Source organism: Fopius arisanus, unplaced genomic scaffold (assembly GCF_000806365.1).
Source record: "Fopius arisanus strain USDA-PBARC FA_bdor unplaced genomic scaffold, ASM80636v1 scaffold00012, whole genome shotgun sequence".
Lineage (NCBI taxonomy): Eukaryota > Metazoa > Arthropoda > Insecta > Hymenoptera > Braconidae > Fopius > Fopius arisanus.
This window is the reverse complement of record NW_011887751.1, coordinates 94,964-117,607: the sequence shown is the minus strand read 5'-3', so window position 1 is coordinate 117,607 and position 22,644 is coordinate 94,964. Positions and strand designations below refer to the sequence as shown.

At 39.6% G+C, this 22,644-nt stretch overlaps 4 protein-coding genes across 4 annotated transcripts in view; all 4 read right to left on the bottom strand.

Moving 5' to 3' along the window:
• Window positions 1-512: 512 nt before the first annotated feature.
• Window positions 513-2,905, bottom strand: LOC105262957 (protein maelstrom homolog). Its single transcript, XM_011298869.1, has 5 exons — window positions 2,710-2,905; window positions 1,581-2,555; window positions 1,343-1,498; window positions 1,125-1,215; window positions 513-1,055 (listed from the first exon to the last, which is right to left on the bottom strand). Exons 1-5 carry the CDS (start codon window positions 2,848-2,850, stop codon window positions 1,024-1,026), a joined length of 1,395 nt encoding a protein of 464 aa, XP_011297171.1. The 5' UTR covers window positions 2,851-2,905; the 3' UTR covers window positions 513-1,023.
• Window positions 2,906-3,229: 324 nt separating this feature from the next.
• LOC105262956 (protein maelstrom homolog) lies at window positions 3,230-5,646 on the bottom strand. The gene is made up of 5 exons (XM_011298868.1): window positions 5,450-5,646; window positions 4,358-4,934; window positions 3,631-4,272; window positions 3,487-3,546; window positions 3,230-3,405 (listed from the first exon to the last, which is right to left on the bottom strand). Exons 1-5 carry the CDS (start codon window positions 5,585-5,587, stop codon window positions 3,380-3,382), a joined length of 1,443 nt encoding a protein of 480 aa, XP_011297170.1. The 5' UTR covers window positions 5,588-5,646; the 3' UTR covers window positions 3,230-3,379.
• Window positions 5,647-5,869: 223 nt separating this feature from the next.
• Window positions 5,870-7,885, bottom strand: LOC105262955 (uncharacterized). Its single transcript, XM_011298867.1, has 5 exons — window positions 7,786-7,885; window positions 7,607-7,669; window positions 7,442-7,522; window positions 6,362-7,379; window positions 5,870-6,278 (listed from the first exon to the last, which is right to left on the bottom strand). Exons 1-5 carry the CDS (start codon window positions 7,799-7,801, stop codon window positions 6,086-6,088), a joined length of 1,371 nt encoding a protein of 456 aa, XP_011297169.1. The 5' UTR covers window positions 7,802-7,885; the 3' UTR covers window positions 5,870-6,085.
• Window positions 7,886-8,116: 231 nt separating this feature from the next.
• Mhc (myosin heavy chain) overlaps window positions 8,117-22,644 on the bottom strand; it is a gene marked incomplete at its 5' end in the record, with an annotated part of 25,013 nt that continues 10,485 nt past the window's right edge. Inside the window, 13 exon segments of the mRNA XM_011298866.1 lie at window positions 8,117-8,645; window positions 9,663-9,914; window positions 10,048-10,392; window positions 10,735-12,222; window positions 12,706-12,784; window positions 13,236-13,748; window positions 13,827-14,200; window positions 15,206-15,415; window positions 17,129-17,392; window positions 18,632-18,752; window positions 19,617-20,026; window positions 20,176-20,355; window positions 22,272-22,418. Of these exon segments, the coding sequence (XP_011297168.1) occupies window positions 8,562-8,645; window positions 9,663-9,914; window positions 10,048-10,392; window positions 10,735-12,222; window positions 12,706-12,784; window positions 13,236-13,748; window positions 13,827-14,200; window positions 15,206-15,415; window positions 17,129-17,392; window positions 18,632-18,752; window positions 19,617-20,026; window positions 20,176-20,355; window positions 22,272-22,418 (4,467 nt within the window).

Genomic DNA, 22,644 nt, shown 5'->3' with positions numbered 1-22,644 from the left:
TTTCTTTATCACTCATCTCTCTCTGGTTACAATATTTTTCCCCCAGTTTCTTTCTCTTGTACTTGAGGGAATTGTTTTGTGGCTTGGGGAATGGTCAGGACTGAGAGGGAAAATTGGGGTGGGTAATTTAGCGCTCGGACGGCCTCTAAGGACGTCGAGTTTTTTTAAGGAAGACGACTTAGTATAATACCAAGCTGTGAGCCACTCACATTGGTAAACTACTGGTGACGTAAGCCATCTCCTGTTGCTTCCATCAGTTGTGGCTAGATACCAGTCCTTTTTAGCTGGTGCTTCCTTTAGTGTCAAGGTTATTAATTACTGTCATTACAGGCGCATTGCTGTCGGTCATTTGCATATTTGTCACATATTTTTAAAAGCCTCTTTCATTGCTTTGCCATTTCCGTAAATAGAAATTCACGTAATCATCATGAGGATAATAGCATTTTTCTTTATTCGGCTAATTGGAGAGTTTTCATTAGCATATTATTGTTTTATTGTTGCTGGGGAAATTTATGGAATGACGGAATCGACGATAATCGAAATGGAAAATTTGATATTATCAAAATGCCTATTTTTAGGGGCTGCGTTAAGGAACTATTTTGAGGGGGAATTTTGAATTGTTAATTGGATAAGTCTGGGGGCTGTTCTGTCGACTGGATGTAACTGGTGAGAGGATTTTCTGTCTTATCTTGGAGTGATATCAAAATACTCGAGTGATAACACATGGCCTTGCCGTTTAATAAATTTTGAAATAATAATTCACCTCGAACATAATTTTTTAAATTTTGATCAAGCGCAAAACTCTGTGTCGTAATTAATCCCAAAAATAGTAAAAGAAAATAAAACTTGATATTCGAATTCGATGAAATTAATTGTTCATGCCACAATTAATTATAGAATCGTCGGTGGCTTTTTATAAATGAAATAATTGCGCCAGATTTTTTTTTATGTAGGAAATTATTACTGCGGTTCACGCAGAAGCGAAAGATATTAATTGTTGCCTCATCCCGTGCCATTTCTCGATCACTTCGTCTGGTGAGAAGTTCGTGACGCGCCTGAAAGTTCAATCCAATTACCCCATGCCATTAAATTAATAACAATTAACAATACCAAAAATTAATTACCAAGTTCAGGAAAATCAGTCATTGAGAATTGTAGATTCCCAGATTCTTTCGGGGACAGAGCCAATGACTTCGGTGCTCTGAGAGGCTTCAGCTGCAATAAAAAATATGAATTAATTAATTAGTAACCAGTCCCCGATGATTATCGATGAATTGATAATCATTCTCCAGTGGAAAATGAAAGAGAGGAATAAATAGATAAAATAAAACGAATTTCTTACAAGTCTCACAGAAGCTGGTGGTGGCAGTGGTGGTGGTGGTGGAAGATTGAGACTATGATCGATTATCACTAGAGGATTCAGAAGAGCCTTCTTCCTTCGCTCTTCATCTTCCTTCGGTGTTCTCGCAGCTTTTTTCAATCTATAAGCCTCAGTCACCTGCAAGTGCAACAAAATGCAAATAAATGTAAAAATAAATCTTCATTATCATTGATCAATCAATTAATAAACTCCATCTTACTCCAGTCATCGACTTGACAGTCCCCGGTAGAAATTTCTTATCGATAGCTAGACAAGCCATCCCCGTCGCCAACAAATCGGAATCATCAGTGAGTGATGACGCTGGGCAGTGAACATCCGGTATCATCTCAATCCCCAGGAAGTTGCAGCAGTAATCGCAGATGGAGAATCCCCACTGTCGAACGGTAGCAAGACTGCAGTGGATCGATGCTCCATCGATCTTGGAGTGATATTCACAGTCAATATTCGGGGAATAAGCGAATGCATCTTTCTCCAATTCACTCTCAGCGAGAATTTCAGGATTTATCCTGTGATTATCGATATCAGGATTGCACATGATCATGAGATTTCCATAAAGATACTCCAGTGAGTACAAAGAGAACACATCGTCATTGAGATCAGCAGCTCTTATCATTCGATCAAGAAAACACGTGACAACATTTGAGAACCTCTTCGAGGTGTAAACCGGTGGAATCTTTCCAGTTCTATCAATCGTGGGCTGCAAGAACTCCCGAAACATCTCGTATATCTTGAAATAATCTTTCTCCCCTTTGACGTAATCCGTTGGAATTTTGTGGGTGCGTTCTCCATGTTCCAGGGTCTCTCTCGCATAACCCATCTCCACCTGGACATTGATAATCTGGTGATAGAATCCCTTGACTCCCTCTGCTATCGAGTACTCGATTATCGCCATTTCTGCTGGTGTATAATCAACTGATGAGTCAGAACGATCTTTCGTGTAGAAGTACTGCACGTGGATGAAGAAGAATGATATATTCTGGATGTTCTTGCACTCCTGGCCCATTCGAATTGTCTCCAAGATGTCTGACTTCATGTTCGCCTCGGCCTCCGCGATTTTTCGCTGTCTCTCTTTGATGAAGGCTATGGGCTCACCGCATCCTGTCAGTTTCATTGATCGACATTTATATCTTCTTGCCAAATCGCTGTAGTGAGTTCTGTCGACCTTCGACAGGCTCTGGAGATGATAAAAAGTCCCTCATTGTTTCAAATATTTTTCGAATCCACAAATATTCAAAAAAAACGTCACGATTTCAAGAGATGGGGGAAAATTGTTGGAAAAATTCTTGTCGCCACGTCCGGATTATTTATCATAATATATTTTTATTTACCTTCCATTGTCTCGAACACTCAGGATCATTCTGCACGTCTTTCATTCCTCCAGGGAATGATATCCCCTGGTTTTCTGCTGCTTTTTTAAAATCTAGCATAAAATACCAGAAACCATTTCTCTGCTGTCGCTTCGGGGGCATTTTTTAATGAACGGCTTTTGTGACGCACTGTAAATTACTGACGATATAAGATGTATGCAGATGGGGGACGAAGTGGGGGTACGTCGAGGTGACGGAATTCATCCCCTCCCATTCATCTGTGAATTCAAATGATTGCAGATTGTAATTTGAGGTGATTAGATTAACAAGTGATTCATTCACCCACCGAAACTTGAGGAATTGGCGGGAAAAGGTTCGATGAGACATTTATTTATTTATTTTTTATTTATTTTTTATTTATTTTTTATTTACCAAACAATTGTCTTGGGTATTTAACCCCAATTTTTTTGTTTCTATTTTTGTATCCTCTATTCAATTAATTAAATAAAAAAAAGTAGAAAACAATATTTATATCATCCGGAAGTGGATAATTAATAATGGTTGAAGAAATTAAACAAAGTCTTGTAGTTTTCTCGCAGTCATCAATGTTAATAATTATTATAGATGATTATAATAATTATTTCAGGGATTTCTTCTCCGAGGAATCCGAGGAAAAAAGGAAAAGCTCCAGTTAATCAGTGGCGATTCCGCCACGACCTGCACAAACAAATGACAATTAATAATTATTAATTAATTATGAATTATTAATTAATTATGAATTAATAATAAATTATTTACCTATCCCCTTCATCTGGGGTCGTTTTACAGTGGCACTGGATTTCCCATGTCCTGTGGCCCCTGAAGATAAAATATTTATCTTAAAAACTAGATAATAAATAATAATAAATACTGACATGAAGACTTAGGGATTGAATAAATTACCGAGCGATGAAGTAGTGGAGCTGTGGGATGTCGAGGGGTTGTCACTTCCCTTGAAGATCACTGAGAGATTATTCGGTGGTCTGAGGGGTCTGTAGAACTTCGGAAATGTCTTAGCAATTTCACCTGGTGCATTATTCCCGTGATCAATAATCTCCAGGGGATTTTTCATGGCTTCCTTCCTGCGTTGCGCCTCTTCCTCGAAGGTACGTCCAGCTTTCTCATACCTGTACTTATCACTCACACCAGTCATGGATTTTAAGGTACTGGGCTGGAACTTCTTGTCGATATTGAGGGACTTGACACTCGTGGAGATGAAATCGATGTCGTCTGTGCAGTGAAGGGCAGGACAGTGAACATCAGGGATAATATCAATGTTGAACCAGTTGCAGCAGTAGGCACAGATGATGAAACACCACTGACGAATTATAGCGAGACTGCAGTGGATTGAAGTGCCTTCGATCTGGTGGTGGTACAGGCACTCGATGTTGGGAGAGTAGGCGAAAGAGTCTTTATCGAATTCAGACTCTGCCAGGAGGACTGGATTGCAGGAGTGACGATCAATCTTATCAGGATTGCACATGAACATCAGCTTCCCAAAGAGGCACTCCAAGGAGTAGAGTGGAAATGTTTCCTTGGGGAGTCCTAAAACAAAAAGAACAGATTCACAAATTAATTACAACTCTAAACAATTAAAATCGACAGACACTTCAACTCGATAAATCAGCACCTGCACTCAGGGTAATTCGATCCAGAAAGCAGGAGACGACAGTAACGAACTTCTGACGTGTGTAAATGGGGGGTATTTTTCCAGTCTGTTCCTCCGTGGTCTTCAAGAACTCTCGAAATTTTTTGTAAATCTTGGAATAATCATCCTCCCCGTATTCATAATCTGGGCAGAGCTTGTGGGTTCTGTCGCAGTGCTCTAGGGTCGACCTGGCGTATCCCAGTTCGACGTCGGACTTGATGATCTGGTGGTAGGACCTCTTGATTCCCTCAGCAATAGAAAATTCACATATAGCTATTTCAGCGGGGATGTACAGGACCGATGAGTCTGGGAGGTCCTTCGAGTAGAAGTAATTCACGTGGATGATGTACACCGTGAGATCGGGAACGCTCTCGCAGACCTGGGCCAGGCGAAGAGTCTCCTCGATGTCTGCTCTCATGTTCGCCTCGTACTCCTGGTGTTTTTTCTGTCTCACCAGGATGTCCGAGATCCTCTCACCCCAGCCTGTCAACTTCTCTGTCTGGCCCTTTCCTTTATCATTCGTTCCATTGTACCGCTGTTTCTCCTTCTCCGATAATTGCTGAAAGAAAATACAGAATTCTCTCTCATTGCGATTATTCAATTATTCACGTCTCACTCGAATTTCGGAGAATATCTCCGGATCTGATGAAAATATCAATTTTTTTGTAAGAACCTATTCTGCAGGTATTTAAATTTCCGAGGGAAAATGTCTTTTGACGTTTTCACGAGGAATCGATAGTTTCTGAGATTAATCGATATTGAAAATTCGGAAAATTCAATTTTACATTTTCTCGTTGGAATTTCTTTCTCGGAATTTCGGGGAGACGAAGCAAAAAATGTTCTTTGTCCCTTAAGCCCCTCCCCCCTCTTCCGCCCCCCTCTCATAACTATAAACAAGTTGAGAGGCTGTAAAAAATGCGTGAGACGAGAGGGAAATGGTGATAAATAATCGTAAACTTCTCGAATTAATTCCCTGAATTGATTTCAAATTGAAATCGTAAGGTTTCTTCAAAAATATTCACCACTGGCGTTCGGTGATGAAAATTCTTTGTCCTCAGGGCTTTCTTGGCTTACCTGCCACGCTTTTGAACATTCTGGATCATTCTGCACATCTTTAATTCCCTCAGGATAAATTTTTCCCTTTTGCTCTTGAGTCTTCTTGAAATCCTGCATAAATCTGTAGAAACCATTCTTCGATTTCTTCGGCGGCATTTTGAGATTTTCGAATGGAAAAACGAGGGACCGAATACCAATGCTCTTCCGACGACAAACCGTTGAGGACTGACGAATCCCGAATCGTCGGGCAGGGGCAATCGGGGGGAGTCCGGAAGTGGCGGAAATTAAAATGGCGAGAAATTCAAATTATCGAGATTAATCAATTCCCAAATTTGATAGGATCCACGATTTAATAACAAAATAATTTCTTTTGATTTCTTTCATGCGTCATTTTATAGGGCATTTTATTAAAAATAAAAAACAAATTTATTCCACACAAAATTCATTCGTTGTAATTTTATTATCCATAAAAATTCAATCCACACATTCATCTTCACTGTGTCCTAAAAACCCTCGATGCCTCCTGTGTTCCTGATATAAAAATATAAAACGTACTCGAAATATTTAAACTTTTCATGTAATTTAAACTCATAGTCCATATAATTTTCTTAAATTAATCTTTAGATCGGGTTAATCTCAGAATAATTATCCAAGTTACTCGATATCATCATCATAGAGGTCCTGGAGTTCATCGAAAACTTTCCGCGATATCGATCTCCTGAGGCTGTTTTTCCCCGACGGAGTGTTTGCCCCCATGTCCTTCAATTTTCCAGCCTCCGGAGTCTCCAGATAATTCATGCTCGCCTTTATCGCGAGATACTCCCTCAAAACCCTTTCACTCTTGCACCTGAAGTACAAAATAAATATAAAAAAAAACTATATAAATATAAAATAAAACGACCGAACGAGAGTGATTCAATATTTTTTCACCTGCGCATCAGGAACTGCCCCTGCACTGGAGTTTTAGTCACTGGAGTCCGGATCTTGGTCTTCCCCGTGGATTTAACGTTGAGGGTCTCCTCCAGCCTGGAAAAACTGTCCTCATGTTCATTATTCTGCTTCTCAGCAAGTCTAGCCGATCGCCTGCGCTGGAAAGGTGACGCCCTGGATCTCCTTCTATTTTTTCCCCCAGAGCTGACATTTTCCTTATCCAAAACTCCATCGACGTCCCCCAGGGTTATGGATTTCTCATTTCTCTCCGTTTTTGTTTTCAGAAAATCGAGAATCTGCTCGACACCCTTGAGAATGCGCTCCTCAGTGTTTTTTTTCTCCTCGACGATGACTTCTAGTCTCTCGACGACGACTTCCAGCCTCTCGACGACTACTTCCAGCCTCTCGAGGCGTTTCGCACTCTCCTGGAGCAACTGGGGATCGACACTCAGGGATTTGGACTCAGTCAGAGGATGTGGTGAGCTAGCAGCAGCTGGAGGAATATTCTCCTTGTTCTCGATGGATTTCTCCAGGTTCTGGGAGGACTTCTCCCTGGAGAAATTGGAGTCATCAGAGGATACGGAAGGTTTCTGGGATTTTTTCGAGGATTGCGAGCGGATTATCACTGTTGGCCGTTGAATCTCCTCCTGCGGGCAATTATCCGAGGAATTTTCCTCATCAGGGGAGAGAGAACTCTCCAGAATCGTCTTCTCGTGAATTTTATCCATGTGCTGTTTAACGATTGAGTTCGGAGGTAGGAGAAAACTCTTTCGAGATTTTCCTGAGGATTTCGGAGGATCAGGTGGCAGAATGGAAATTCTGGACTTCGAGGGGAAGAGGGAGAGGCGGGCAAGGTTTTGATTTTTCAGAGGAAGGTGAGAGGCACGGGTTGTAGGACGTGTTGACGATCTTGGAAGGCATATCGACGTTTTTGGACCCCTGGGGGATGGCGATCGCTCGTACAATTTACGACGGACTCCTCTGTTCGGAATCAAAAATGTGGGGCGTGTGCTGCGGTCTGAAATTAATCTCGAAGTGAAAATAACGAATAACTGATAAAATTTCAAATATTTTACTCACCAGTGGAACGTGAACACGACTTGGAGACTGACTCCATCAATTGTTTTATTCGAACTGGCTCAAGCTTTTTTCGTTCTGAAACTGTCACATAAGTTTCCATTAAAAAAACACTTAAAAATAATTGAATTATTGAATTATTCGAGCCTCATCGAGGGAATTAATCACCTGAATCTTTAATCGCGCTTTTGGGTTTCCCCAGGAACTCGGAAATCCTCATCGGTTGCATTTCTGTCATGAGAAATAGGTTATTCCATTTAAAAAATTCTTTTACTCCACACAAAATTGTTTCCAGGTATTTTTTAACGGTCTATCAATTAGTTTAATTGATAAACTGAGGTACTTACTCCCTGCACTCGCCATGACTGACGAAATAATCAATCCCGCCAAATTTAATTGATAAACAATTCTCAGATGTTCGACGGAAATTGTACAGACTGTAGAGGGGATGGATAACGCTTGGGTAAAGACGCCATTATGATTTTTCATAGCGATGGCGTCTGAACTAATTCGGAGGCATAATCCTGTCGATAAAGAAGACAAAGAGGATTGACGCTCAGTTCTGGGGTTCAGAGAGAGAGGGCGATGATTCCTGATATTTTTTGGTTAAGGGTTAATTAAACTTTGTGAATAATAAAAAACGCACACATGGAAAGGTATAAATAAATAAAACAAACATTAGATTTATTGCTTATTTATTTTAATAAATACATGTTTCGTTTTTTTTTCATTTTGTCATTTTATAAACTAAATTAGTTTATAGAACAGGACAGCACTCGTGGGTACAGTTAACGAACAGCTGATTAATCCATTTACTTCATAAATCAGAAATATCAATAAACATTTAAAAACAGATCTATAATGTCACAAGCGATTCTTCTTCTCACGCAAATATTTTCACACATTTATTTGATGATGTAATCCAGCGATTATATTCATAAAACTGATGATTGAAGAAGGCTTAAGCTGTACCCAATGAAAAAGTTATAAACAAGTGCTGATACCTGTTGAATTATTGGATAAATGATTCATCGTTGACAAAGCATCAGTGAATGTATTGTGACACTTTTGAGGAATATGATGTTGAATTTAATTAGTGATGATAAGTGGGATGGTAGGCGCTTTAAAAATCACCGTCAGGCTGTAGATCGAACCTTGGCGGGAATGAGGAACCATCGAATGGGGTTTTGAAAGCTGGTCGGTGTGGCTGAAAATTTCAAAAATCATTCAACATTATTTATCAAAAAACAACAAACACCTGATGACTGAGGAAGTGAGTGATTTTTGTTATTCATTTTATTTGTGATTGTAATTATCTCGTGAATCAATAGAAAAAGGTACTGCAGGGTGTCATTGAAGACCCGAGGGAATTTTTCATCAAAATTATTATTCAAAAATGAAATGAAAATATGAATGATATCTCTCTGAAGTTGCAGAATTCAAAGATAAAAATTCCCTCAACTCTCTGATAACATGAGCGTCATCTCCGGATTCCCCACAGGCACCTCAAAAAATTCCAATTACACCATTAATAATCCTCACCCAACTCAACTATGAAACATGAAACATCAGTACATAAAAATGAAATAGACAGTTCATCATATTTTTTTTTTACCAAAAATGGAGGGTCGTGATACCTCACAGGTCTGTTTATCTGTACAGGATAGCGTGACATAATGAATAAACACAGAGTGAATTAAATACGTGTGACAGTGTGTGTGCGATTGCAATAACGGACTTCACACACAAAATTAACTACACGTACACACGCACTTACATGAACCAGTGCGGTACAGATGAATTACTCCGATAGAACTGCAGGCTTACGAGCCTTCTGCTGGGGCTACATTTAGACATGATAAAAGTCATTGCCCCGTACAGAATAATCAACTTTCTCTATTTGTTTATTTATCTAACGGACAGCAAGTTTAATTTTCAATGAATATCTTCGAAACGATTTGATCTGCTACCGAATACACGACAAATCATGACATTTACCCCACAATCCTATTATTTCAGACATTGTAATTAATAAATAATGAAATATATCGTCATTTCTGCAGATAACGAAATATACATCAGAACCTTTTTTGTGGAACTAACTGAGATCTACAGAAAAGGTAATCACGATGATTTCGATATTTCCCTTGGTTTCGGAGATATCATCGAAAATTTTCCCCTCGCTGTTGAATTATTCGAAATAATTGGAATTACGATAGCTTACCGCTGGGCTAAGGCCACGGGCTTGGCTACCTCCACGTCCTCCCTTAGTACGGAACTTTGTGATTGCCTGTTCAGCGAGGTCTGCTCTCTCTTCAGCTTCCTCAAGCTCCTGCTGTGCCTTGCGGAATTTAGCAAGATTGAGTGCGGCAATTTCCTCAGCCTCCTCGATCTGCCTCTTGTACGTCTTGATCTTCTGTTGCAGTTTGTCAACGAGGTCCTGCATGCGCTCGTGGTTTTTGCGGTCCTCATCAGCCTGTGAACAAGAATTTTGATAATCGTCAAAATGATATGTGAATCATGTGATCTCCATGATTTTCAGGGAGTTATGACGGTTTGAAAGTGAGAATACGATTTTCGTGAAGTGGGGATTCCCCTGAATATCTCACCTGGAAGCTGAGTTCTTTGATGCGACGCTCAGCCTTGCGCAGATTCTTCTGTGCATCAGCGTGTCTTCTCTGTTCACCATCGAGTTCGTTCTCGAGTTCCCTGACGCGTTGCTCCAATTTCTGAATTGCCTTCTTGCCACCCTTGAGTGCATTGGCCTCAGCCTCGTCCAAACGTACCTGGAGTTCCTTGATCTGTGCCTCAAGTGCTTTACGCAATTTCTCTTGTGTCTGAGCATGATCCTGTTCAGCTCTAAGCTCATCGGCCAATCTGGCTGCATCAACCATTGCCTTCTTCGCCTTCTCTTCAGAGTTCTTGGCCTCATTGAGGAGTTCATCGAGGTCAGACTGTTGATAATCAAATATTTCCCGATATTATTATCAATACCTCATACCCAAATTGAGAATAAAATTCTCATCTAAATCGCATAAAGTCTTCTTAATAATCTAACAATTCTCTAATGCATCAATTTTTAATTATCAGTGAATATCTTATAAATGTCTCATAACCGAACATAAGCCCAGAAATTTTTATGAATACCTTCTTTCGAGAGCGATATATACCCTAAAAATAAGATGAATATCAATCGGTCGGCGTCTCTGCCGATTGAGGAGATATTCATAATTCAATTTCAGTTCGAGGTTTAAATAATATCTAAATAAGAATTTCCAGAGTAAATATTAACTCACATGAAGGGTCTGTAACTCAGCCTCCAATTTCCTCTTAGCAGCGGAGATGGATGCATTCTGTGCACTGATATCATTGAGTTGTTCATGTGCATCAGCGAGCTCCTGCTCAGCCTGTCTGCGTGCACGATCAGCTTGTTCAAGAAGAGTGCGACTTTCCTCGAGTTCATTCTGAAGAGCATTGGCCCTGCGCTCAGAGATACCAAGAAGCTCCCTAGCCTCATCCCTAGCCCTCTGCTCCTCCTCAAGTGCAGTCTGTACATCCTTGAGTTGCTGCTGATATCTCTTGATATTCTTCTGAGCCTCAGCATTAGCCTTATTAGCATGATCAAGGGCAATCTCAAGCTCATTGATGTCAGCCTCGAGCTTCTTCTTCATCCTGAGTGCCTCAGCCTTGCCCTTGGCCTCAGCCTCGAGTGACGCTTGCATAGAATCAAGTGCTCGCTGATGATTCTTCCTTGTATTCTCGAATTCCTCCTCCTTCTCCTGAATTCGTCGATCAATCTCCTGCCTGACCTGGCTGAGCTCGAGCTGTGCACGAAGGACTTTGTTCTCCTCCTGTTCAAGGGCAGCCTCAGCCTCTTCAAGAGCTGCCTGCAACTCATCCTTCTCAGCCTCCAGGCGCTTCCTTGCCTTCTCAACCTCGTGGATATTCCTACCACCCTCGCCAATCTGATCAAGCAGATCCTTAACTTCATCAGCGAGATTCTTGTTCTCCCTGCGAACAGCCTCGAGCTGCTCCTGGCTCTCCTCGTAAGCACCCTTGAGACGGAACAACTCAGTCGAGTAGTTTCTGCACTCCTTCTGACTTGCGTCGAGCTCAGCAGCAAGATCATCAACCTTGAGCTTCCACTCACCAATGATCTTGTCGAATGCCTTCTGCTTCTTCTCAGCTGCATTGGCAATAGCTGTCGCTCGGTCCACCTCGATCTGCAGATCCTCAACTTCAGTTGCAAGACGCTGCTTCGTCTTCTCCAAGGCAATGACCTTCTGGTTGAGTGACTCGATTGTCTCTTCAGCCTCAGCAAGACGTGCCTGGAGTTTACGTTTAGCTTCCTCGAGTTCTTCTGCCCTTGCTACACCCTCCGACTCGTATTTTGAACGCCAGAGTTGGGCCTCGGCATTTGCCTTGCTCAATTGACGCTGGAGATCTGCCTTGCCCTCTGCCTCTTCCTCAACTTGTTCCCTGATGTTGTCAAGATCGTGCTCCAGATTGCGGAATTTGCCGAGGAGTGTTGCACGCTCACGGCCTTCCTCGTCCGCAAGGCGTTTCGTATCCTCCAGCTGAGTTGTCAGCGAAATCTTAATCTTGGAGAGTTGGGACACCTGGGACTCGGCCTCCTCCAGCTGACGGAGGAGATCGCTGTTCTCGATTGACAGCTTCTTCTTCGCAGCATCGAAATCGTTCACTGTACGATTCAATTCCTCGATCTTGCCTTGGGCCTCGTTCAACTGGTGCTGCAGCTGTTTGGCGATCTTCTCTTGGGCAGCCTGAGAATTTCATTTCGATATTTTAATTTCAAACAGCAATTGCTGAACCTCTTCTTCTGTCAATATTCAATTCAATTTTTGACCAAGCATATCTCTGGATCTAAGAGAGTTACGAAATTTTGTCAGAAGACTTCTTTTGTAGAATTGGATTGAAGCTACAAAAAATGTCTGACAAAAATTTCCATATCTCTCTTAAATTCCGAGATATTTGAACAAATATCCATTAGCTGTTACGCTCCACTCCTTTGTTATTGTCTTGAATTAGAAACATTTGATTGGGATTTAGTTCGGGTATTTTTTCGATTAGAAAGGATTCACTCGATTGTTCGGAACATAAATTTAGATGTTAGCGGTCTTGAAGGATTTGCAGAAGCAGCAGAAGCATTAATCATTAATTATTTCTGATTGTTTGATCGTAGCCTTCGCATCCTTTTTATCAGCATTAGTTTCGTCTGAGCAATTTTTTATCATCTCATTCTTTACCTTCTCGTTGCTCAGATGATCAACAGATGCACGAAGGTCGTTCAATTCAGTGAAGTACTGAACCTTTTCTTTCTCAATCCTGTTAAATCACAAGAATACATGGGGTACAGAGTTGGAATCACAAATTAGTTTCGTACATATCGGGATTAGATCACCGCCTGTCTCATTTTGAAATATCATTCTAACATACAATCCACGGATTTCACTTTGTGCAGGGACAATTGCACAGGGATTACATACAATTGATGCATCGACACTCAATTTGTACCTTTTCTCTTGCAACCGCATCTACTGCCGCACGTGCGGCGTTCATTTCACCGTAGACATCGTGACGACTTTTTTCCGCTCTAATCAAAAGGGATTATTTTTTTCATAAATAATCGTAATAATCGACACGCGTTTTACAGAAAAATTATTTCTGGATCTAGATCCAATTTCAGACTTCACCTATACAATATTTTCAGACTAGACAATAGAATTCATGGAATAATTAAGAATTCGGTTTACAAAAATCCTGAATGAACACTCACCTAGCCTTGAGTTTGTTGAGAGTATCGATCTGCTCTCCCATTTCAGCAACGGCATCATTGTGCTTCTTCCTAAGACTGGAGAGTGATGATTCATGCTGAATGTTGGCTTCCTCAAGATCCCTGCGTAGTTTAGCGAGTTCGGCCTCTCTCTTCTTGTTGAGTTCAATCTGGGCTGAGGTAGCACCACCAGCCTCTTCAAGACGTTCACCAAGTTCTTCAAGTTCTCTAGCCAAATCGCTTCGCTGTTTCTCAGCCTTGGCACGTGCCTGCCTCTCAGCCTCCACCTCTTCCTCGAGCTCCTCAATACGCTGCTGCAATTCCTTGATTTGTTTCTGTAGTTTACCAACGAGTCCCTGTTCATCTTCAAGCTTGGCAGTGAGAGATGATAATTCTTTGTCTTTACGTTGAATCGTCTGCTCGAGCTCCTTCTTGTTGCGCTCAAGATCGGCCACGGCTTCCTGGGTCAACTTGAGATCACCTTCAGTCTTCCTCTTCCCTTTCTCAACATCGGCCCTGAAACAAACAAGTATCGAACCAATAACTCTCACATTTTGGACACAATCATCCAAATTAAAAGTAAAAATTACTCACCGGAGTTTCTTCTCGCGCTCGAGGGTATCCTCAAGTTCGTCAAGGGTCTGCTCAAGCTTAACCTTAACTTTGTTGAGATGATTGACCTTGTCTTCAGCAGCCTGGAGCTCCTCCGCCGTCTTCTGATTGGATTCACCCTGGCTCTTCTTCTCTTTATTCAATTTATTGATCAGCTCATCCTGATGCGCTATTTCATCATTCAAATTTCTGATCTGGTGGTCCTTCGTTGCCTTATCCTGTTCGGATTTCTGGATTGCCAGCTCAAGGTCCTCCACATCCTTCTTCAGTCCAGACACTTCCTGTTCCAATTTCTTTTTATTCTGGAAGAGATTGTTCCTGGCGTCTTCTTCTTGCTGCAGTCTCTCGGTCACATCCTAGAAGAATTCAAAATTCATGTCACATTTCCGTCCAGAACGGAAGAATTCCAAAGTGAAAGAACAATTCCTCGATCATGAAGAGACAGGAGACAGGGGACAGGAGACGAAGGGAAATTCTGAATAGTTAATGTTGAGAAAGCGATGAATGCTCTTGCTGTCTTCAGATGATGAAGAGATGAGAGATAATGACGAAAGCATCATGAGATTGAAATGAAGATGTGACTGTTTCACGCTCTCATTGGCAGATAACAAGTGTAGTGCACCTGTTCTTCCTCATTTTCATCACTTAGCCAAAATCAAGAGCCACTCAGACTATTTCCAAGATAGCCTCCAGTGTTCAAAGCCCCTCTTCCAACACAGAAAACTTTTAATAACCTGGAATCTCTGGTTTATATTTAGAAAAATAAGTAGAGGTGGAATACATGATTCTGGTAGGTTTTACGTTTAACCTGACCAGCCTCTAAATGGTATCGTTTGCCAAATGATGGTTTTTGATACTTTCGGGTCATCCACATCCATCACCAGAAAATTAAAGCGATGAGTCAATTTTGATAGTGTCGCAAGGAAATTAAATTAAATTAAATTTTATGGCTCATCTTGATGATTATCTCAATTCGGGGCTTTTTATAGAAAATACTTCCACTGGATTTTTTATTTCAATGATTTAACAGTCAGGGACAATAAATTATCATCCCGACTGGTGGAATTATCTGGGGTGCTGTTGGAGAGATTTATTCTTAATGTGAGAGGTAAAAAAATCATTCGGTGATCAACCGCTTTCGTATTGGGATATTCTCGGCTCAATTAAATCGTGATTTAGATGTCGTGGATTAATGGCGTGTCCTAATTTCAAGATATTCTTGGAAATATTTAAGTGATGGTGAGTATTTAATGATTCAATACTACAATTGGAAAAATTTCTTCACAGATCCGAGGATTAGTCTGTTCATTGAGTTGGAAGAATTGCTCTAAACGGATTGGACTGTTCAATTTATTACTCACCAATAGTTGGGACTCAAGATCCAGTTTTTGGGCCGCCAATTTCACTGATTTCTCCTGGTATTCCTGGAGGGATCCAGCCTCACCCTCCAATTGACGGAGGAGATCGGTCTTTTCGGTCAACAATTTGGTGTTCAGTGATTCCAGTTCCTTACGTGCCTTCTCCTCTCGCTCGAATGCCTCTTGCGTTGCACGGCATTTCTCCTGGAGTTCCTGTACAACCGATGCAACAGCAACATTATCAACTTCTGTTTTTACTATTTCCTCACTGGAAACTGGAGCACACTCCATTCTTTCAAAATTAATCTCAAGATATTCCCTCGCACCAAGGTAACCGAAATAATTTCTCAATCCCTGTCGTCAATTGCTGACTGATTATTATACCGATAAATTATTCTGGAAATATTTATTTATTGAATTCAATTCACTTTTTCAATTTATTCAGATATTTGGAAGCTGCTCTAGACTTGGAAGTAATGAAGAAAGAAAAAATGGTGAGATGAAAAACTGAAAGTTCGATTCGCGTTCGTTGTAATATTGAGATCGTTCTAAAGTTCGTTAGCAACTGAAACGAAATTTACGCGAGCCCCAACTTTTTAAATATAAAAAAATGAAAAAGAAATATCTCCAACTCTGACTTCACGCTAGCCCCCACCTTCCACGCGAATCTTTATATTTGAAAATATTTATATCTCATTGGCGGTTTTGAGGTGGAGGGGGAAAATGAAAAAGGGGTGAGGGTAAAAATAAATTTCCAGTGATTTTTGGGAGAGGGAGAATACGTGATACAGACTCCAGCTGTTGATGGGTTTCGAGACCTCTTCGATATCCGATTTTAGCGTTACACCTCATCATTTCTATTTTTCATTAAATTTTAAGTTTCTGCGAATGCTAGAGGGGGGGGATTGGCGATGGCCAATCCGAGGTATCTGGAGCAGAATTATGACGACTGGAGTCTGGGGGATCGAATTTCAAACGGAAATGGGAAATCTTATCAATGAAATTTTTTATAGCGCTCCCTTTTTCTGCGGTATTCAGGATAATTCCTTTCTTGTTCCCGCGAAATCATATCTCGCGCCCTCATTTCAAAGCCCGTTAAATAAGCTTCAAAAAAATATGCGAGTTATGGGAATCCCGTCATTTTTCGTGGAGTTGTCGCGGTTTGAATGTCAGAATTCAAATTTCGCGTTTTTTCTCAATTCAGATTTCAAATTGCAATTGTTCTATGTACAAAGTAAATAGGTAGGAATATTTATATACCATTTTGAAGGGCTTTTCGAGTGCTTTTTAATCCCGTTTGAATTTTGGAATTCCATTGGTTTAATCGAGAGTTATCGATGATAATGTGTCGAAATCCATTTGTGAAATTTTGAAAGAAGTCATTGAGTTGAAATAAAACTAATAATAATTTTTATTATCCCCGCAAATACTCAGGTATTTCATTTTTATGGATCATCAAAGTCTTCGGACATGCAGCCGAAATATCAAAGAGGAAATTATAATTTTTTACGAGTTTAAATGCAATTTTTCGGTAAAAATCGGTGGATCTCTGAAAAAACGAAAATTCTTCGTAAAAACCGATGAATTCGCTAGTGAAAACGCTCAATAAAAAAAATATTAACAACCGAAGAAACAATTTTTCAAGCAGTAGCTTCTCGTCATTTTTTTCCCTCAAGATCCCCCAATTATACGCAAAATTACGTCAATAATTCTCTCCTCTTCCGTAACCGCAATCCACCGAAATTTAACGGCACCTAAATTTAACTGGATGATTCTCTCATTCTAAAAATAAAACGTGCGGCAATGCAAGAAAGAAAAATGTGGGCGGTTTTTTTAAATTTATTGCTCAAAGCACTCCAGAGGAATTTCGCAGTTATAAATATTATTCTTTTATTTAAGCTTGTAATAATGATTTTTTATATTTACCGCCAACTCGTCCTCGATGCGACTGGCGTTGAGGAGTGGTCTGACCTTCTGCCAGAGCTTCCACCAGGGCCAGGTACGAAGTTTCAAGTATCGGCGCAAGTTTCGCTGGACAACTTGAAGAGCGAGTCGCTGCTCCTGGAGTTTCTTGAAGTCCTTGCGAGCTAAATAACCTCGGGCATATGCCTGCATCCATGCTGCTATCTTGCTCAGACGCTCGTCACGGAGTTCTTCCATCTGACCCAGCACTCCGGCACGGAAGAATACCTGATTTTTTAGGTGAATAAATTTATTTATGATTAATTTCAAATGTCTGTCTCATCTGCCTATGATATTCCGGACGTGTTGCCATTTTACTGCTGTTTAAATTTTTTTTTCTAAAAAATGAGAAAGTTTTGGATTTTATTTCTCTCCGACAATAATTTTTTTTGATCTATTTTTAATTGATTAATCCAATTAACCAATTGGAAGAAAATATAATTAACAAATTTGATTATGAATATGAAAAATATCCGAATATTTTATGTAATTCAACGAATCATAAAATGTGAATAATCAAATACGGAAGCTATTAATTTCCAATCAATCTCCAATTTACAATAAATTAAAGATTTTTATATTCCAATAAATGTTTAAAGAGTCCGGATCTTAAATTATCAAGAGGCAGGCAGTACTTACGTAACTAGAGGATTAATCAACATCTCACTGATTTTATAAGACATTCTTGGAAATACGAATAGTGAAGTCATGCAAGGAGTAAATAAATACTTGATAAACAAATAGAATAGTTAAAACCATAGGTGTCTTGTACCTTGGTAGCTCCCATTCTGTACTGGTCTTGTTCCAGTGAAATAGCATCAAGAATTTGTTCAGATGCTTTTTTCGGATCAATTCCATCTTTCACAGCGCTTGCGGCCAGAATTTTGTATCTGTTTTAGCATTGGTTCGACGATCGAGGATAAAACAAAAGGAAAATAATCATGCGTGAGTGAAATCATTCAATTCTCAGTGTCTGATCGAGAATTGGTATTAACTACTTTGGAACTTCGCTATCTACTCTAATCCATCTGCGAGATAAATTTAAAATTACAGGAATTAATATTACGATTCAATTAGTTATTACTCAACAGCATTAATTCATCTAGCTGCTCCATTTATTTCCAGAGTAGTTAAATAATTAATTGAAGGAATCAAAGGACTTTCTTTCGAACTTTAATGTGTCAATAGTTTTCGTCCGAAAGTCAGTCCTGCGTAATTATTATACTATTCGTCATGAAGATAGTATTTCGATGATTATTCATAATTAATTACCCAACGCGATCAAGATTATAATTATCAACGAAAAGATTGAAGAGTAATTCTGTCATTCAATTGGAATGGAAGCTATTTGGTGATGATGGAGAAAATATAATCTTGATCGCTATTTATTCTTTCAAATCTCAAAGCATTCTGGTAATCACTGAAATAAAGGCTGTGAAAACAGGAATAATGACAATTCGGTCATGCCTTGGTGTGTCCAAGACGATATTGATCAGGATCGAGACCAGATGCATCCAAAATAGCAGCTGCTGCTTTCTTTGGATCGCCGCCTGCAGCATCAACGCCAGCTGGTGCCAATATCTTGTACCTGAATTACGGGATTTCACGCAAAAAAAAATGGGAGAACACCGGTACAAACTGAATTAGTTGTGGAATTTATGAATAATTTGTACTGGGACAATTAAACGTCGAATTTCAAGGCTATCAGCTATCGCAATTGAACTCCTGAATCCTTTGACCATTTCCTATATTAAAATGGATATCTAGGGGGGAGTGGGGGGTTGAGGGGCAAAAATAGATGAGGGGTCACAGCACCGGTACATAATCCAAATGTCTAATTGATCTACGAATTATTGAAGGGTCAAGGGGGGCTAAATACGTGGGGCAAAGGGTCAACACATAAAAAGTATTCGGGGGTAGATCGGGGAATTTAACTAGCCTTTGTATGACCAATCCTATAAAGATCTGGATCTAGGCCGCAATCATCGAAACATTTTTGTGCTGATTTTTTTGGATCTGTTTCCTGTGTCATGGCGACGGGCGACAAGATCATGTATCTATACCAGAAAATCTAGTAAGATTTTTCATTGTTTATTTTGTTTTTAGGGGGTTGGATACCCTAGGGGAGAATAGATTGGATCCATTTCTGTTTATTGTTCTATTTTTTTGGGTTTTGGATTTTTAGGGAGATTTTGGGAAGATCGTCGATGAAATTATTGGAAATGCAAGTTGTGAACTGTAAATATTTCATTGGAAAAATGATGAAATTCCTTGAAATCCATATTTTCCTCTCTGGAAATGATAAAAATAAACGAGAATATCTTCAAACTCAAAATCGATTTATCCAAATGTTTCCACGATGTTATTCACAATTAGAAATTGCATTTCTAATAATTCTGACTGAACTTCAATGGAGTAAATAAAAATAATAAAAAGAGAATAGTTAACGTACCGAAGTTTGAAGTCAGGATAGTTCATTCTGTTGGGGAAACCTTTACGACAAATACGGATACCCTCAAGTACACCGTTACAAGTGAGCTGATGCATCACAAGGTGGGAATCAATGACACCAGGTTGTTTCAGCTCGTTGGGAATGATACAACGAACGAAGTGAGGTTGAGTGGCTCTCAATGTTGTCATGAGATTGTTCAACTGTTCCTTGTACGATGACGATACAGTCGAGAAGCCACCACCCTTTTTACCACGTCCACCTTTGGCATCACCACCACCACCAGATTGTCCTGGATGATCAGCGAAGATCTCCACCAACAGTTTGTTGGTCGACTTCTTGAACTGGTCGACAACAGTGTCGTTCAACGGATCCTTGTTCTTCTCAAGCCATCCAGTGATGTTGTAAGGTACCTTTGAATTTCAAAATTGAGGTTTCAAAAATTGACATTTCATTTAAATTCATTCAAGGACTTAATTGGGCAAGCAATTGGCGCTTAGTACTTGCTGAAACCTAAATAATTTTGAGAGTTCGAGTCTGTTCACTGCCGTTTGATACTTACATTACCGGCGTAATGACCAATGGCGAAGTGGGCCGCCTGCTGGCCAGGCTTTGGTGGTTTGGGCTTGAGGAAATTGGGACTCTTGCCAAGATGATTGTTGTTCAATTTCTCTTCAAAGGTCTTATCCGTGGCCTTGGGGAACATAGACTCTTCCTCAAGAATCGAGAGGATACCCATGGGCTAAATTGATCATAAAACAAGTATTAGACCGCGATCGATTGTCAAGCTGCCTCATTATCAGTCATTCCCCTAATCCTAATTAATCAATAATTATATCTTCATAATCTGTGAATTCGTTACTTTAACAATATTAATCAATTGATAAAAAATGATATCTACTGAATAAATTAATCAATTAATCTTTACGTCTGATCAATTATTATATGGAGTACATTAGAATCTACTGATAAATCTCAAAAACAATTTGTACATTTTATTAATCAAATCTTTGACTATATTTTGATACTATCTATCTACTTGTTGTCGACAATCTAGACATTTACATGGACAATACATAAACATAGACAGCGTAATGTAGTCTTGCAAGTGCGCAGAATGGTAAATCGAGGCGAAGCTATGATAGACATGGAAGCAAGCGTTTGGATTATAATTTGCAATCGTAAAAATGAAAATCCGTAACCTACCTTCTCAATTAGATTGATCGTAGCTTGTAAATCCATACCAAAATCAATAAATGTCCATTTAATACCCTCCCTCTCATACTCCTCTTGCTCAAGTACAAACATAAAGTGATTGAAGTACTGTTGCAATTTTTCGTTCGTAAAGTTGATACAGAGCTGCTCGAAACTGTTTTTCTGATGTTTTTCCATGGCGTCATTGGTACATGCGTGTCCCACGTATGCAAGACAAAATGCAAAACACACACGCAACACAAAATAAAAACGAATTGACAGTTTATCTGGGAATTCCGGATTGCCAGAACCAGAAGAGGCTATGGAAGAAATGATTGGGAGGAGTCTAAATGATGAATATGAACTGTTGATGAATTTTCATGCTGAATTAATTAACTGAATATTATGTTTTGAGCTCCCAATGACTCATTGTCTTCCACAAACTCTTGAAATGAATAGACAGGAATATTCAATTAATGATTAAAACATTCAGAAGACCTGGAAGATACATGATTGTTAGTAAAGACATGTGGAAACGATAACACCCTGTACGACAAGAGTCATCATGCTCGTGTAGTGAATATTTATTGATAAATCGTTGGCCTGTTATAATCAGGCACTCATTAGACAGTCCAACTTGTACCTTCTCAATTAAGTCAATGGTTTGTTGAAGGTCCATGCCGAAGTCAATGAATGTCCATTCAATACCCTCACGCTTGTACTCTTCTTGTTCGAGAATGAACATATGATGATTGAAGAATTGTTGAAGTTTTTCATTCGTGAAGTTGATGCACAGTTGCTCAAAGCTGTTGAACTGTGAGTTGCAGGATTTTGTGTGAGGATTTGTTTTTTTTGGTGATTTTGGTTTTTTATGGAAAAAAAAAGGCAAGACAGCTGTCAATTTACTGTTTAATGCCATGGCTATGGTATCAAATTATAAATAAATTAAAAATAAATTCGTTATTATTAATATTCTAATGTAAGATGAGTATTTGGACGGGGTATTGCGGAGGTATGGCTTGGGAAGGGCTGAGGCGAGTCTCAGTATGCCTTTTGGACACATGTGAATAATGATTTCCGGAAGATCCATAATTCATTGTTCGGAAATCAATCGATTAATTGATAGGGTGGGTGGGGGGTAAACGGTTTTTAACATCGGACCTCGGATTTTACGCCGGAATATCCGAAGAGACAGTGTGGAAAACATAAAAGAATGACTTCAACATCAAAGTACCTTCGACAGAGTGCGGGAGGCGATGAAATAGACAAATTGACCTGGCAAGTGTCAGAAATACATACGACGTGACAAAATTTTAGTATTTTGCACGTTGAGATGAAAAACAATAACACCAAACAGATAAAACTCCACCACTGAATCGACGTGTCTTAGTACTCCGACCATCTTTTGGTTTTTGTTTCATCACGAATTTATTTCCAGAATTCGTTCATCATTTCCTTTTGTACCTTTTCAATAAGTTCAATACACGCTAGCAAATCCATTCCGAAGTCAATGAATGCCCATTCGATTCCCTCTTTCTTGTATTCCTCTTGTTCAAGTACGAACATGTGGTGATTGAAGAATTGTTGCAACTTCTCGTTGGTGAAGTTGATACACAGCTGTTCAAAGCCGTTGTACTGTTTCGAGCAAATGCAAACAGGGAATTTCAAAATAAAACTAGGCTGTAATTCATGCGTTTCTATCTGAAATGTGTTGTATCAATTGAAATCATTGGGACATTGAAAAAAATTTCATCAAGTCTCAAAATGTCCGAACAATTTCGATGTACAGGAAAAATTGGATGTCAATAATGGTGAATTATCGTCGACGTCGTATTTC

What these genes read in the sequence shown, in the direction of transcription:
- LOC105262957 (XM_011298869.1), bottom strand. Translation starts at nt 2,850, where the DNA reads ATGCCCCCGAAGCGACAGCAGAGAAATGGTTTCTGGTATTTTATGCTA. An exon ending in AGTGTTCGAGACAATGGAAG is followed by an intron (nt 2,556 to 2,709) that starts GTAAATAAAAAT and finishes TATCATCTCCAG; the next exon opens with AGCCTGTCGAAGGTCGACAG. An exon ending in CTGTCAAGTCGATGACTGGA is followed by an intron (nt 1,499 to 1,580) that starts GTAAGATGGAGT and finishes TTGCACTTGCAG; the next exon opens with GTGACTGAGGCTTATAGATT.
- LOC105262956 (XM_011298868.1), bottom strand. Translation starts at nt 5,587, where the DNA reads ATGCCGCCGAAGAAATCGAAGAATGGTTTCTACAGATTTATGCAGGAT. An exon ending in CTCCACTACTTCATCGCTCG is followed by an intron (nt 3,547 to 3,630) that starts GTAATTTATTCA and finishes TTTTATCTTCAG; the next exon opens with GGGCCACAGGACATGGGAAA. An exon ending in ACCCCAGATGAAGGGGATAG is followed by an intron (nt 3,406 to 3,486) that starts GTAAATAATTTA and finishes TTGTTTGTGCAG; the next exon opens with GTCGTGGCGGAATCGCCACT.
- LOC105262955 (XM_011298867.1), bottom strand. An exon ending in GTCGTGTTCACGTTCCACTG is followed by an intron (nt 7,380 to 7,441) that starts GTGAGTAAAATA and finishes GATTAATTTCAG; the next exon opens with ACCGCAGCACACGCCCCACA. An exon ending in GGGCAGTTCCTGATGCGCAG is followed by an intron (nt 6,279 to 6,361) that starts GTGAAAAAATAT and finishes TTTGTACTTCAG; the next exon opens with GTGCAAGAGTGAAAGGGTTT.